This window comes from Miscanthus floridulus, chromosome 15, assembly GCF_019320115.1.
Source record: "Miscanthus floridulus cultivar M001 chromosome 15, ASM1932011v1, whole genome shotgun sequence".
Taxonomy (NCBI): Eukaryota; Viridiplantae; Streptophyta; class Magnoliopsida; order Poales; family Poaceae; genus Miscanthus; species Miscanthus floridulus.
In genome coordinates, this window is record NC_089594.1 from 25713778 (window position 1) to 25730748 (window position 16971).

Consider the following 16971-nt stretch of genomic DNA (forward strand, 5'->3'; position numbering starts at 1 on the left):
CATAAAAAGATTAAAATAAGTTATTTTAATATTAAACAAAGAAATAAAGTAGAAAAATGAATAAGGGAGTGTGAGCATGATCACTCATATAAAATATAGATAAGTCCTTCCCAAATCCCAACAATGCAAAGAAATATGAGTATTCATGATGAATATTGTTACATCAAAAATAAAAAAATGTCACAAAAAAAGTTATAAAGTAGCCATGATTCAAATAATTTCATCATTAAGTTGAGGTAGATGAATACCTCTGTTTACTACTTCTATTTGGGCATGAATTTGCCATTTGTCTATTTCTCGCAAAAGTTAGGCCGAAATTGGATCATCACGAGGCAAGACCTGTGCCAAGTCATAAGCCAACAAAATTGGATCATCACGTGGCTAGACTTGGCCAAGTTATAATTTGGATTCCCCGAGTGCCCTTATATTCCCATATGTGTAGTGTAGTGATTTGGTGATTCAACTGCTTCTCCCCTTCCAACCTGGAGAAACAACTCCAGAAGGAGAATGAGCAGCTCTAAGGGAAAACCCAAGCTAAAGCAGTAGAAAAATCTTGATGACAAGGCACATAAAGAGTTGGAGAGCAAGCCTAATTCACCTCCTCCGTCTCAATTTTAGTCACAATCACGTGAAACAAAGCACCCCCGAATTCCCGTCAAAGTTACCAAGTACTCGTACTGTATCACTCACTGCAGTCAGTTTAGCCACGCTGCGGCAGCAAGCACAAGCCTTAACATGTCAAGTTCTCAGCAAAATTATCTGTCCCGATAAAGTTAACAAACATTACGCTCAATTTCGCCCTATTGATTTCCATTTGATGCCAAAAGGCCAGACAACAGACAAGTGCCCAAATTAAATAAAGAGTTCAAAGTACTCGAAGTTTCCAACAAGGAACAAACGGCCTTTGCCAACATCAGTTTGGGACTACATCTAAAAAACTAACTCCCTTGCAAGAAAAACCCCTACACTGCACTGCAAAATTTACAGGCCCTCGCAGCGACCACTGATCAAAGAAGGCAACACAACACTACATTACTATTTGAACAAAAAGTTGCCTGCCCATGAGTCCTGTACAGAGCAGGAAACTCTGAAGCAAGTCTCAGAGCAGCTGTGGCGAGGAAGGTGCTGGCGGGCGCTTGCCAAGGCTCAAGTTGAGGTCCACTTCCCCACTAACTTCTGCCCTTGGAGCCCATCCAATCTGTTCCTGATGCACCGGAAACAGCTCCAGGCAGGCTTCAGAATCGGCAGCAGGGTCGCTATGTCCCATGGCCATGGACACAAAATCGAAGGCCTGTGGGGACTCATGCTTGGCGTCAGGGTTCAGTGCAGAAGACACAACTCCAGTGCTGCTGCCTGTGACAGAATCAGTCGTTGCAATCTGTTCCGGCACTGGGAATAACACTGCACCTTCACTGACCATCTCCTGGATGAGTTGTTGAGATCTGGGTGTCCGGACAGTGATAAATCCAAAAAGCTTTGTGGTGGAAGGTTCTGAGTCTGGGTGGGCTTGTTTGATGCAATGCTCAGCAGGTATAGCAGCACTTGATTGTTTGGTACTTGAGGCATTCCACTGAGGTGAAGAGGTGAAGTCTTCTTGCTGCTCCGCGTCTCCAGGAGCATGCAATTTACAGTCAGTTCTTGGCTGCACAGAGCTGTTTGATCCAGCTTTTGAAGAGTCCAGCTTAGCAGGGGACCAACTGCTACTAAGTGGGGTAATACCTTCACTCGTGGCAACTTTCATAGTGTCATTTTGTACCTCAGGGTGACCCTTCACCTGCAGCTGATCCTCAGCATCCACAACATGCTTCACAGCAAAAGTTTCTTTGCCCGATACCTCATACAATGCTTCATCTTGTTGGTCCAAAAGATTATGTTCTTGATGTTGCCCTTCCCCTGTCGCATGCACTGAACCATCCTGCTCTTCAGCATGAACACCATTGTCAAGAATATCTTTTCTTTGCCTAAACACTCCCCACAGGTAGTGTTTCCCCTGGAAAACTGAAGTTCAAAAGAATTTGATCAGTAATAGGAAAAGGTCAGCAAAAGATTCCAATATAAGACAAGAAATATCAAAAGCAATGCTGGTTCATATGAAAAGGGTTTTAAATATGAAAAGAAACAGGTGTTTGCATAGCATTTTTTTTTTTGTGGTGGTGGTGGTGGTGGGTGGGATGGCATTCTCCAACTGCGACACTTACAATGATATTGTTCTGGCAATAGGACAGAGGGGAATATCAGTAACTCTGCAATACCAGCAGTAACCTGTAAGGCATCATCACTCTTGATAATTCTGTTAAGTCTGGTTAAGTCCTCATTTTGCCTGGAATGAAATGACAATATCAGTAATCCACAATCACATTGAGTAAAGGAAGAGGACATAATTAGAGAGGCAAACACACATCGAACTATGTGGGAGGAAAAATAACCCAATGCTTTCATCAGTAGGTCCTGAAGATATCCATGTCTCTGGCCAGGCTTGCAACCGAGAGAGTGTCCTTACTTCAACTACTTGCTGCAACAATCCTGACAATTCATGAACTCTCTGGCACGCTTTGTTTGACAAGTGCGCATCCAACTTAAGAAACACTTCATTGTCTATCTTAAAGACTCCACTGTTCAAATTAAAAAAGAACGCATCACATTTTTATACAAAAAAGAAGAATATCACTTTTTTCAAACAAACAAATATTACTATGATTCAGAGAAGAAAAATATTGTACAATTCATCACATGTTATACAAGAATATTACTTTGGTTCAGAGAAGAAAAAGATCATCTAACATACCTCCAAACAGGCTCATCAAGGGGTTGCAAACAAATATGATATTGTTGATCGGTACATTCTGAATCAGATAGTCTGGATTGGTGAGAATGGTCGGTTGCAACTGGAGTTAGTGACGCCATCTTTGCACTGTCATTTGAAGACCACTTTGAAGCATTGTTCAGAGCATACTCAGCACCTTCGATATCCTCTTCATCTTCATTTTCAACTATGTATCTTCTCCTCCGCTTCATTGGCCTACCATTTATGAGATTTTGGTCATTTATGTCTCCAGTTTGTACAGCCTCTTCCACATAATATTCAGTGTTTATCCGATGCTTCACCATTGGTTCATTACACTTAAGAGGTTGATGATTGACATTTTCCTGCTGGACATCATCAGCCTTCTCTTCTTGTTCTTCATCTTCATCGTCATCAGTTAGAATGAGACGTCTACGCTTTTTTGGGCTGTCCTTTCTCAAGTTTTGAACAGTATTAGAAATTTCAACTTCTGTACCACTAGCCTCATGAGCGAATTTAGCTTTTGAAGAGATCTCTAAGGATGAAGTTGAATACACTTGATCTGTTGTTAGTGATTGTGGAGTTTGCATTGATTTGCAGGCTAACCCTTCCAATGGTTTCAACACATGAGATTGACCAGTGTCTCCTAATGTATAACCCATGGCATTCACAGTTACAGGGGTAGGCTGCTTAACACCTTTCGATGACGAAGCTGAGCCAACCTGTCCTATTGAGAGGTTCAACTGCTCTGTACAATTCGAAGAACGTTTAGACCTTATACCTCTTCTATTGATGCCTTTGCCTCTCATATTTGACTTGTTCCTAATGCAGTTCTTTCGCGCAGACTTTGCCCTAGAAGAATGTTTTTTCTTTAGATTTTCACCTACAACCGTAGACTTCCTTTTTTGTTGTCCCCATGTCCGTACAACCGTAGCTGACTCCAGTCTCTTGGTAATTGGCTGCTGTGATGTAGAGTCAAATCGAGCATGATTTGATGGCCTTTCACTTGACACCTTCTCTAGAGACATGCTGTGAGAACCTTCATTATGCCATTGTTTGCATTCATCGCAAAACCAGTCTTCTAAAGTTGCATCAAAGAGAACTTTGTCCAAACAGTACCTGCACCAATGATGAAATCATGAAAAGGATGGCCTATCTTTTAGATTCAGAAAAGAAAGCTAAACATGTAGTACTAACATAATTAAACTGCAGAAGTAGCGCATTTAATGTGATCTATGATAAAAACTTTCAAAAGAGAACAAATCTCTCTACTTAGGGCCTGTTTGGCATGGCTCCACTCCAGAACTCCAGCAACTCCAGCAAAAATTCCAGCCAAACACCCCAGCTCCAAAACTCCTTGGAGCTGCCAACTCCATGGAGCTGTAGTGCAAATGGAGGTGGAGTTTTGGAGCACCTCTTTTGCAACTCCAACTCCACCCAGAGCTAGCTCCATCAGACAGTTCCAACTCCACCTAGAACTAGCTCCACCTGGAGTTCTGGAGTGGAGCAGCTCCACCCAGAGTTGGAGTCATGCCAAACAGGGCCTTAATGTAATGACACCCAGTTCTCCTGCGTAGTTCGAGGAAAAAGAAAGAACAAATCTATTGTTGTCTATGTCCATTAACAAGGCAAACATAAATATTGGATTCAACAAAATATATTCAAAGGTACAGATAAGGCTTTTTATATATCATGTGGCAAGCACACTTCAGAAAACAGAGATACCAGGTAATTATTTGTTCCTATTATTGCAAAGTTAACAATTAGGTATCCTTAGGATGAAAAGGCACATACTGGTGTGTATGACCTCCCTTGCAGTCACTGCAACATAACAGGAGACGTTCATAACCAATAGCTCCACACACTTCACACACAGCTTTCTGCAGAAATGCCAAGGGATTAGTTAACAGACGATTAAACCATAAAATAGTCTGATAGAATTATCATATTTTCTGATACAACATCCAAGTTCACTAGTTATGATATACTAGGTCTGTAAGTCATTGATGATTAAAGATCAGTTGCAACTGATAACATTTGGATGGGTTGTTTGTATGCAACATAAACTAAGAAACACTCAAGATAGGTATCCTACATCGAACCTTTAATGGCCACATAGTTCACAAGTGCTAGAAGTTGAAGTCTCGGAAAACCATAGCCTAGTCCTTAGTATAGTAACGATTAGTTTGATCTAGCATGAGCATAGCAGTGAGGCCATCATCTAGATAGATTTTGTTTGAGTGAGCTAGAGTCTAGTTACTTGTACAATTTCCACTGTAGCTACAGTTTTGGTCTTACATTGCCAGTAGCAGCAGCCCAGATGGCTGGCTTCAAGCACAAACGAGTAGGCCAATTCTTTTTGGAACAGAGGTAGTGCTTCTGTAAATATGTCATGATGTCAACTGCCGTTTTGTGATTGTTTTCATGTATTTCTGTATCACGAGGGTTAAACTAATGTCATATACCACAACCTATCGAAAGGAATCATGAGAAGTTTTCGGTACTTCTGTAAGTATGTTATTATGTCAACTATCGCCCCGACAAAATTTGAACGTCAATACAAAACTTGGAGGGCTTAAAGAAAGACAAATCTTATTAGAGTGTGAACTGGTCCACCTTACATAATATTTTACTTTCCATCCTAAATCCACTTCATTGAATTCCGTTGCAAGTCAGATTCAAAACCACAGCCTGAAGAGCCAAACAAGACTCCAGGCACCGAAGGCTACTTTTACAGCATGGAAGTATTTATGTAGCAAACAAACTACACAACACACACACACAAATGCCTCTTATGCCTCTCCTCTAGGGCTCGTGCAAATAAATGGCTCTCGTACATCTTCACCACCTCCTAGAGTTTCACCATCTTCTGTGCATTTACTTAGCACCTCCTCAAAGCTTGCCTCCCTATTTAACTGACCCATCACTCTGACCTACACAAGTCCCAGTCCTTTCCCCATACTTTACCTTCTTGATAATATGAGCAAAAAATAGTGACACAAACTTTTCTACAAACACATGTTGATACCTAACCCTAATCATCAGGGCTGCTATCATTAGTAACTATTAAGTACTGTTTGGTTATTTTCCACAATGAACCACTCACATTAGCAAGCTTTCACATTTTGTCAACTAAACTGTAGCTGTTTTGTGTCAGGATTTATTTTGAACAAGACTAATATAAAGGGCGTACCCAGTGCAGAGAGCTCCTGCTCTGTGCGGGGTCTAGGGACGGGTGTCAGTGGCAGGCCTTACCCTCGCCTATGCAATGCGAGGAGACCGCGACTCGAACCTGGGACCTTCACCGCTTGCACCAAGCCCGCCGTTCTTGAACCACACTTCATTTGCACACCTCACTACAAAGCTAGGATTCTAGGAACAAAAGAAAGTTGCTCTGTTTGTTGCAAAGGTAGCGTCTGATGCTCTATTGGCCCATATGTAGGCTAATGACATGCGGAGGCATGTAATTGGCTCCACTAATCATGGTTCTGATAGAGTCCACACCGAATGCATAGATGGGAAGTTGATGCCCATACTCCGTAGATTCAATGCCAGAGTACAAAAACAAAAGGAATAGGACAAGAAAACAATGCTCCTCCCAACAGTGACAGCCAAATCCGAATGTCCGGTGTCCACGCACAACCAGTCCGCAAGAACTCGTCTGTCGGCTCCGGGACGACACCGGCAACCAAATTCGCCCGGTCCACCATATTTTTCGCGAAGAAGCAGTAATTAATAAAGACAGGGAAGGAACCGCGAGGGAAGGGATTGGAAACGTACCATTGTAGCCCCGACCAGCCTCTCCCCTCCGCTAACGCTACCAGGTGGCCTCAAGACGGAATCCCCAAGAAATCAAATCCGGCGGATGCCCCAAGAGTCCGAGGGCCTAGTGGAGGCATGAAGATATTTCGAAGGCACCACCAGCTCCAACCCTCCCCGAGCGCAATGCTTCCAACGGCCAAAGATCCTCTTGAACCCTACTGCTCCGTCTGCTCGGCCACTCTCTCTCTCTACTCGAAAGAAACCAGGAGAGGGAGACGATGGGGGAGAGGAGGAAGGCAATAGTGGTCCCTCGGCGGTTTTCTTGGTTGTCAGAGGGAGAGGGGCCTCGCAGGTGGCGCGGTAATCGGAGGATTAGTGACGGGTGTTGGCGGCGTGGTTAAGGCGGTGCGAGGAGACAAAGCGAGAGAGACGGGGGTGGGCGGCGTGGGGGGATTTTGAGTCGCTGGCCACCGTTGGATCCGGCGTGGGACGGTGATTACTGATTAGGCACGGGATATTTCCGCATTTGTGGTGGGCTCGCGATGCAATGGTTCTGGAGAGTTCGCTCCCCATCTGAAATCTGAAAATAATAAAAAATTGGAGGTAGATAACGCGCGAGGAGGTTTGCCTGTTTGGGACTACGCGACCCATCTCCCTCCTCCGCGGCGTCCTGTCTTCCTCCTTGCTAGGCCTACTCTTTGCCAACGCTGTCCTCCCTTCCACCCCTGCCCTAGCTTCCACCGCCCGCACCCAGCGGCTCCCATTGCCTCGCCGCACCTCCTACCTCCCGCCACTATCACTCCCTCCCCTAACCTCCGTCACGACGCCTCCGCGCCCTCGCCCCCGCCCCCACCATCGGCGCCCGACGGCTCCCGCCGCCTCACCGTGTCACCCGTCTCCTGCCCCCGCCTCTCAACCCTGCCTTCCCCTAATCCTAGGGCAAATCGCTATGACCTCCACTGCGATGTCCCCACCGCCAGTCCCGGCTAACCGCCTTCTCCCGCCACCCCAGCGAGCGGTGCCCCCCTCGCCTCACCCCACCCCACTATCGTCTCGCCCGCCGCCATCACCATATTGCGGCCACCCCCCTAAACCTCCTTCTAAGTCCGTCGAGAACAGATCCCCTCCCCCCCCCCCTCCCCCCTGGTCGCACCATCACGCTCTAGCACGATGGCCGCGTAATAGAAATTCCGTAAAAAAAAATTGTTACCAAACAAACAATCTTAAATTTTAAACTACTAGTAAATTAATTTATATCTTTTCTCTATTTCTATCTCTACACCTAAAACATCTCTACTCATACATCTACAACATATGACCCGGGGCCATGGTGAATGCTACAGGTGATACAACCACTTGAGCACCATCTCGGTTTTGCTACGGCACTAGCGGCTCCTCCACATTGACGGCAAACCGGGAGCAACCTCTTCTTCTCAACAAACCACAAGGTCAATTGCAGCACGAGCCCAATAGCCACAGCACCACCACGATGAGTGTCGTGGGCAGCCCCAGCATTGCCACACACCCGGCAGTCCCGAGTGGGACACGGTATGGCCGCGGCGTGTCGGTCCGGCATACGCGCAGCAGCACGAAGGCAATGAACTCGATGCGGAGAAGAGGATGCCCACGCAGCACGAGAGCTCCATTTTTTTAGAGGAGTTGGATGATGGCAGTATAGATTGGTTTTTTTGAGGATTGGAGTTGGAATCCTCAATCGACTGTGGTCCTTCAATATATATAGAGGAGATTGCCTTATCTTAGTAGGAAATATTTCTCAAGCGAATTCCACGAGTTTCCCACGTCAAAAACCGAGTTTGCAATGAGTTGGCTCAACTCTCAAAAACCTAGTGGTGAAGTCCATTACACGTGTCGGCAGAGTTTATTTTTGCAGTCAACAAGGAGTATTCGAGTTTTTCCACATAGATGCTCTACGAGCACAAGATTGTAATCGTGGTGGAGAGATTAAAGCTACACGCTTCCCACTAATTTTGTGACAAGAAAACTTTGCTAGCTCTTGGATCGATTCCCTTCGTCCTCTTTAGGGAAGGGTTCGAGCTGTGAGAACAACGCCCACCATCCGGATTAGGCAAATGCGCTATGAAAATGGAATATTTTGACCGCTGACGACGGCCTTTCCGTGGGGCATGGGGGCCCAGCCCCTTTCGCTTTTGCCAACCTGCTGCTGGCTGCTGCAGTCTCTGGAGCTGCCTGCAGCTCATCTCTGGCAAAGCATGTGTTCTTCTGATCTTAATAATGTACCTATATATATGTTATCTCTGTTCATCCAGCCCTGGAAAAAAGATGCTCTTGCATGCATTGATCGCTTGCGTGGTGCTTAGTGTTTTCTCGTTCCTTGAGATGTACGTATTCCTGTTCACTTTCATACACAAAGTCAAATTGGCTGCTAGATTGGAATCGATCACAGACATAATCAAGACAAGTCTTTTTATCTCCGTCAGCCATGCTTTCTAGCTAGTACTAAGCTTTCTCAAGAGGAATATATGTAACCGCATGGATTTCAACTTTTCGTAACTGCCTATATATAAGGCTTTTCCCTAGATTTGGTGCTTTCAGCTTTGGAACAGAACGATCGCACATGGACTTCAACTTTTGTGACTGCCTGCTCAAGTGGTACAAGCACACATGCAATTGGTGCAGCTAATTAAAGTAGCACTAGCTCCTCATGTTCTTGCATGATACTCAATAGGAGGGTTGAATGAAATGCCGGTGTTGTGAGGGATCCAAAGCAGTGCAACCCAATGTGTAGGCACAACACAATTATCAAGAGCGCGCTCTATCACTAGGCTTAACCTGTGAGCTATGACAAAACTGAGAAAAAAAAGTTTGACAAAGATTGTTCACGGTTGGGATACCTAAAATCCATCTAGAACTCAGGACAAAATGTTAGGCAAATTTTGCCCTTCGACATTCTTAAATAAAATTTATAAAAGTGGATTTTGCCTTCAATATAGCATCTTTTTTTTCTATTTCTAGATGATGCAAAATTATGAATACATGCTGCTAGAAAGACCATAATAATTTCAGTAATGCTATGTGCAGGGTGTCCGTTCGTCCGGACGCCTCTTTCCTAGGCCTAGGGGCCAGCCCAATAGCACGTCCCGTTTTTTTATTACTGTGCCCGTATCCATCCCTTCCGTTGCGCCGGCCACATAAGGAAATGAGACGAGAGACCTCCCCTGCTCATCGTCCATGGCGTTCCGTTCCTCAAGGACGCCTCTTTCTCAAGGAAGCCTTCTTCTAGCTCCTTCCTCGTTTATTTTTGCTGTCAACAAGGTGGTGGAGAGATTAAAGCTACACGCTTCCCACTAATTTTGTGACAAGAAACTTTAATTGCTCTTGGATGGATTCCCTTTGTCCTCTTTGGGGAAGAGTTCTAAACAACGGCTCAACGCCCACCATCCGGATTTGACAAATGAGCGATGGAAATAGAATATGCATGCATGGTGCGTACGTTTTTATGCCTTTCTTTCTTTACAGATGAAGATGATCGTCATCAGCCTTCCAATCTTTTGACCAATCGTCCTGACGACGGCCTTTCCATGGGGCATCTATCGGGCCCCAGCCCCAGCCAGCTTTCGCTTTTTGTCATCAACTTGCTGCTGCATTGTACGTGTTCATGTGATCTGAATATCTTATCTCCGTTCATCCAGACCTGATCGATCGACACCTCGGAATGAAAAAAAGATGCTCTTGCATGCATGCATTGGTCGCTTGCGTGATAGCTAGTGTGTTTTCTGGTTCCTTGAGATGTACGTATTCCTGTTCACTTTGCATACAAAGTCAAATTAGCTACTCTAGATTGGAATCTTCTTATAGGAATCCTGCACCCAAAAGAGGGCCAAATAGCGTGGCCACGGTCTACTTTTCGAGGCCGTTCGATCGGCCGCGCGGATGGCCCAGATCGGACGAGCAACGATCATTTTGCCAAAAAACCTTTCTTTTTTTTTCGAAAATCAACCCGCACTCCTTCTGCCATCGCCCTTCTGCCACCCCATCCACCAGGCGCTGGCTTGCTCACGCGCCGCCAACTCCTACCCCTCCACGAGCACTTACTCCCCTATGGCGCCTCCTCGAGGGCGACACACGGCGGCCCCACGCGGCGGCGCGGCGCAACGGCGCGGGAGCCCCCCGCGCACCAGCCACAGCGACGGGACGACACAACGGCGTGGGAGGCCCTCGACGAGCCAGCCTGGGCCCGGGCGACCCCCGGCGTGGCAACCCAGGCACGAACTGGCCAGCGCGCGACGGCCTGGGCGCTCGTCGATCCCTGCTGGTGTGCAAAAGCAGTGTGGAGGTTCCTGTTACTGGTTCGATATTCTTGCTCCCCTTTTTCTGCTTACTGTTACTGCAGCCTGTAGTGAAGCTGTGGTGTTTGATGAAATGTGCGTGTGGGCAGTTTCATCCCATTTTATTTGTAAAACTGTGTTCATCACCAATAGAAATGCTCAGTTCTCAAGTTTGTGCAAATGTCCTCTCAACCCGGAGCTAAAGTGAAGATCATGTATATGTCAAAACCACTAATTTTTTATTTCAGATGAATGGTTTTTGCACCTTGCTGGGCAGATGATAGCATGTACCTTTAGACTATATATATACATGGATTTGATAAGCTATAAAGTTAGTTCAGCGGCTGCCAGCTATTTATCATCATCTGAACCGTATTGGAAGTCCGAGTCACAATTTAAACTTCCACATATATGTTTTAGTGCTAATTCAAAGTCTCTATTGTGATACAATTATACAATTTCTTCCCTGCTATATCCTAACCGCTTATGTTCCTCTTAATGCAGGGATAATAATAATTTTACCATCACAGATGGGCCGAACGAGCAAAGGTTAAAAATCCTGTTGAGTCCTTTTCCCTCCTTGAAAGCAATAGAGATTGTGTGGAATAGTAGATCGATTAGAGTATATAAGGTATACAAATATATAGGCAGCCATTGGGAGATGTTTATAGAAACAGAACCAATCAATGGATAACCTGCATATCCTAATCTATCTAGGCACGGCAGGAAGCTGACCTGGGCTTGGCGCACAGCCACAGGAGGCCCATACACACGCACACAACACATACATATCTAACACTCCCCCGCAGTCTGATCGTCGGGAGCCTGAACGTTCAGACTGGACCTGAACTCCATGAACATCGAAGAAGGCAGGTCTTTGGTGAAGATGTCGGCGTACTGAGAGCTCGTCGGAACGTGAAGGACACGGACATCACCGGTAGCAACGCGATCACGAACAAAGTGTAGATCAATCTCCACGTGTTTGGTGCGTTGATGCTGAACGGGGTTCGAAGACATGTAATCAGTGCTGATGTTATCATAGTAAACAAGGGCGGTGCGACGCAGAGGAACGTGCAGCTCAACAAGGAGTTGACGCAACCAAGAGACCTCGGCAACGGCATTGGCAACCGCCCGATACTCGGCCTCGGCACTCGAGCGAGAGACTGCATTCTGACGCTTGGATGATCAGGAGACCGCATTCCCGAAAGTGGACTTTCGGGTGTCTGGGCAGCCAGCCCAATCAACGTCGGAGTAGACCAGCAAATCCAACTGAGTAGAGGGCCGTAGAAGCAAACCCAAGTGAAGAGTGCCACGAATATACCGTAGAATGCGCTTCAAAGCAGCAAGATGCGGCTCTCGAGGATCATGCATGTGGAGACAGACCTGCTGAACAGCATAGGCAATATCTGGGTGAGTGAAGGTGAGATACTGGAGAGCACCAGTGAGGCTTCGAAAATCAGTCCCATTGACAAGGGGAGCACCTTCAGCAGCAGACAGCTTGGGATTTGTATCAACCGGAGTGGAATAAGGTTTGCAATCAGTCATACCAGTGCGCTCCAGAATCTCCAGCATAAACTGACGCTGGGACAAAAGAAGATCATCACCAGACTGCTGCACATGCATACCTAGAAAATGATGGAGATCACCAAGGTCCTTCATAGAAAATTCCCGTTGTAAGGCAAAGTGTGTTGACACAAAATGTGACGCACTGTGCCTCACACACAGCAAGCCGAAAAGCGTAGCTTCAATCGGGTTCCCGGGTGCTTCGTTATCCGGAAGCGTGCCAGTCAGTTTGACCTGAAAACTAACGAGGGATAAAATAATTAAATGTCAAACCGAAACATGTCGGGTAATACCAGACAGTTCCACATATACGGCCCTGAAGCCACTTACAACGACATACAGCTATAGAGAGCTGTCTGCCAATGAATTCATAAACCGTTCAGCTAATAGTAAGATGAATGCACGTGGATACCTGATTGCCGAATACACGTGCATGGGAAGACATGTTTGAACAAGTGAAATTAATTATGAGTTAATGCATAACCAAGCTCGGCAGTTCAGCCGAATTGGGGTCCATGAAGAAGGAACATGCAAATAAAAACGATTAAACTAATCTAAAACCTGCATCTGCCGCACGACACCTGGTTTTGTTAAAGCTTAAACATGATTAACATGCATGAACCCGCGACATGTGACAATCTAGATTAAAATAATTCAGCCATTATATGCACACTATCTAGTTGCAAAGGTATTATGAAAAGCAATGATCGTTGAAGCACGAATAAAACCACAAGAGAGAAAAAGGCCGAACAATATCAATCTAGATTGGGCAGAAGTATGTTGCAAATATATATAAAATATTCCATAACATGCAACACTGGATAACTTAATGAATCTATTTAGATTTGCCATATCTAAAAGAGCCGATAACTATCTTGCTTTCACTAAGCATATTGAGCAAACGCCTGCCGCACGGTATCTACTCATAAACAAAGCATAAGCAAAGACTTCTTGATTGTCAAACAAAGATCCGCCGCACGACCATTGAAAACAAACAAGACTACTTGCATCACGTCTAAATCCACCGCATGATACTAAACATGATAACAAGGTTGTCGGAACTTACGGAGGTCGACGGATCGATGACTCCTCTCGAAGAACTCGACGACACGACAAAAGGACTCGAAAGTTGGCACGGGGCCGGTTGTATTGATTTGGTTGTGAACCCTTATTACAATGGTCGAGGGTCAATATTTATACCCTGGACAAAACACGAGTCCTAGAGGACTACGATTCACAAAGGAACTTTTAAACAAACTTGGAAACTCACGATTCCTTACCCTAAACTTTTAGAGTCATTTACTATTTACAACTTTCACCTTTTCGATCGGCCTTGCCTGCCATCTTCTGTTTTTCCCGAATGGAATCACCGCCTTCTGGAGTAACCGACCGCAATGCATTTAGCCGACCGCTTGCTTTGTTTGCCGAATACCCTTCTTCCCGCATGTGGGCCTACCTGTCATCTTCCAGAATCGACCAAAATCCAGTGTTAACACATGCCCCCTCAATTTCGGGATAAAAGTTGTTTTATTCTGAAATTGACCACAAGCTCTTTCATTCTCCTAGGTCATCACCGTTCAAAACCGCAGCCGCTGCCCAAAAATTCAAGCTTTCAGCGCAACCTCGGACCTCCTTCAAATCTTCAATGGCGACCCAGGATAAAATCCCAGAGGTAAACTTTACTTATATTCGGCAACTTTCATTTTATCCTCCCGCTCCTCTTTTGATTTACTCCCCTTTGATTTCAATCATCTTCTAAAGGAATACAAGAGCCAGATTTTGATCTCCTATGCTGCCAATCCCGACTCCTATTTCCTCGGCCCAATGGGAAATCCTGACCCTTCTGAAATTATTGAGAAGGAAACCCAAAGAATTCCTTTCAAGTCTGGGATTACCTCGCCAAACCGATGGCCAAACACGTTCAAGAATTGGCCATTTCCCCCAATTACCGGATGGCGTAACTGGTACAGGAGAATGCTGGAGAAAAGCAGCAGCCACTGGGAAAGTCAGGACATCAGTCATTGTCTAGAGTTATCTTTAGCAGAGACACCCAGGAATGATTCCCTTCTGATAGCAGCTTCTCATTTTTGGTCTGACGCTATCAATGCCTTTATCTTTGGTCATGGTATTATGACCATCACTCTAGCCGACGTATTCATGATGACTGGCTTGAATGTGTCATTGCCAGTATATCCCTACAAGTACAAGAGCAAAAGTAACCAAAGAGCCGTCAGCTCTGGATGTGGATGGGTCAAACATATTCAGAACTACATGAATGCATCTGGCGCCGTCTCTGACAAAGAGTTGAAAGCCTTCATGAATATGTGGCTATGCAGATTCATCTTCTGTGGAAAATCCAATGAACCAACCCTGAATCACATGGTAATGGCTGAAGACTTAGCTGCAGGCACCCAGATCCCACTAGGCAAATATCTCTTAGGGTCTGCTTATCATATGATGCATCAGATCACCCTTCAAATGCGCCAAGGTGGAGAAATTTCTTGTGTTAGAGGCGATGCAAACTGCATCGGCTATTTTGTGCTAAAGGCGATATGAACGATATCAGCTATTCTCAGTCTTGTATCTGATCTTTAGGCTAAAGGCGATATGAACAATATCGGCTATTCTTAGTCTCGTATTCGATCTTCAGGCTAAAGGTGATTTTTTCTTCGTCGGTTTTTCTGATCTACATTCATGAACCAACCTCAACACTGGGGTAGTATTTCTTAAGAAATCTTCCATTGATAGCTCTGGTAAACTCCTCCCCAAATAAAGTCTTCAATATGTATGCATTGCCAGGTACACACTCTACTATTCAGAAAGGACCTTCCCAATTTGGAGACCATTTGCCGAACGCTCTATCCTTTGTTCCAACTGGCAATATAGTTTTCCAAACCAAATCTCCTTCTGCGAATTGCTTCAGCCTAACCCTTTTGTTATAATACCTGGCAACGCGTATTTTATTTTTCTCAATATTTTCCAATGCCTTGAGACGAATCAAATGTAAATCTTCCAATTCATCCATCATCAGATTCTTATAATCTTCTTTTGCCAATTCTTTCTGTAACACAACTCGCCTTGAATCTAACCGTAATTCCCATGGTAGTACAGCATGATGCCCATAAACCAGTTCATAGGGAGACGTTTGAGTGGATCCATGACAAGCCATTCGGTAAGCCCATAGTGCTTCATTAAGAACCGAGTGCCATTTCCTTGGTTTTTCATCAATCTTCTTCTGGATAATTTTAATCATAATCTTATTTGATGCTTCTGCCTGACCATTAGCTTGTGCATAATAAGGAGAAGAATTATACAACTTAATCCCCATACTTTTGGCAAAGTCACAGAATTCTGAAGAAGTAAATTGAGTTCCTTGATCAGTTGTTATAGTCTGAGGAATCCCAAATCTGTGAACTATATGTTCCTTAACAAAACTGATCATATTCTCTGACGTTACCTTCTTCAAAGGGATAGCCTCAACCCACTTGGTGAAATAATCCATGGCCAAGAGTACAAATTTGTGTCCCTTACTAGAAGGAGGATTGATCTGACCAATTAAATCTATACCCCATCCTCTGAACGGCCAAGGCTTGATTATAGGATTCATAGCAGACGCTGGAACTTTTTGAATATTGCCGAATTTCTGACAATTGTGACACCCTTTGTAATATTCAAAACAATCTTCCAACATAGTTGGCCAAAAATAACCAGTTCTCCTAATTATCCACTTCATCCGATAAGCTGACTGATGTGCACCACACAATCCTTCGTGAACCTCATACATCACTTTCTTGGCCTCTTCTTGACTTAAGCATTTGAGCAATACTCCATCGATGGACTTGTAATATAACTGATCATCAAGAAACACAAATTTGAGAGCTTTGTACCTGAGTTTTCGGGAAACCTTTTGAGATGGATTTTTCAGATAATTGGTAACTTCGTATCTCCAATCACCATCTACTGGATCAGTATTTAAAACATCTTCCTCCATAGCACAAACTTCCCGACTCTCTCGATATCCAGAAGCAGCTTGAGCTAACTTGTTTGCTTCTTCATTGTACTCTCTAGGGATATGACGCAAGGTCACCATTAGAAAATTCTTCAAAAGTTCTCTGCACTCCTCATAATATTCTCTTAACCCATTGTTCTTGCATTCATACTGACCATTCAGTTGATTAATCACCAACTCAGAATCCCCAAAGATTTCAACAGCAACGGCCTTTACTTCTATAAGAAGCTGAAGCCCTCTAAGCAATGCTTCATATTCTGCCTGATTGTTAGTAACATGAAATTCAATAGGAACTGCATACTCAAAAGCTTTTCCTTGTGGGGAAATTAAAAGAATACCAGCACCACCACCTTTGTTACAAGATGATCCATCGAAGAACAAGGCCCAAGGCACAATGCTTATTGCCTCAACAGAAAGACCCCGATGTTGGGTAATAAAATCGGCAATAATTTGACCCTTTACCGCCTTTGCCGATTCATACCTTAAATTAAATTCTGACAATGCTAAAATCCATTTGCCAATTCTTCCATTCAAAATCGGCATTGATA

General features: G+C 44.6%; 1 protein-coding gene across 1 annotated transcript; it reads right to left on the reverse strand.

Annotated features, from left to right (window-relative positions):
• Positions 1-796: 796 nt before the first annotated feature.
• Positions 797-6907, reverse strand: LOC136508756 (ASI1-immunoprecipitated protein 2-like). Its single transcript, XM_066503536.1, has 6 exons — positions 6563-6907; positions 4577-4662; positions 2786-3901; positions 2400-2612; positions 2199-2320; positions 797-1998 (listed from the first exon to the last, which is right to left on the reverse strand). The coding sequence occupies exons 1-6, from the start codon at positions 6563-6565 to the stop codon at positions 1100-1102; spliced, it is 2439 nt and encodes an 812-aa protein (XP_066359633.1). The 5' UTR covers positions 6566-6907; the 3' UTR covers positions 797-1099.
• Positions 6908-16971: the final 10064 nt, after the last annotated feature.

Coding starts and splice junctions, on each gene's coding strand:
- LOC136508756 (XM_066503536.1), bottom strand. Junction 3,902..4,576: donor AAGGGAGGTCATACACACCA/GTATGTGCCTTT, acceptor TCATTGGTGCAG/GTACTGTTTGGACAAAGTTC. Junction 2,613..2,785: donor CTTGATGAGCCTGTTTGGAG/GTATGTTAGATG, acceptor TAATTTGAACAG/TGGAGTCTTTAAGATAGACA.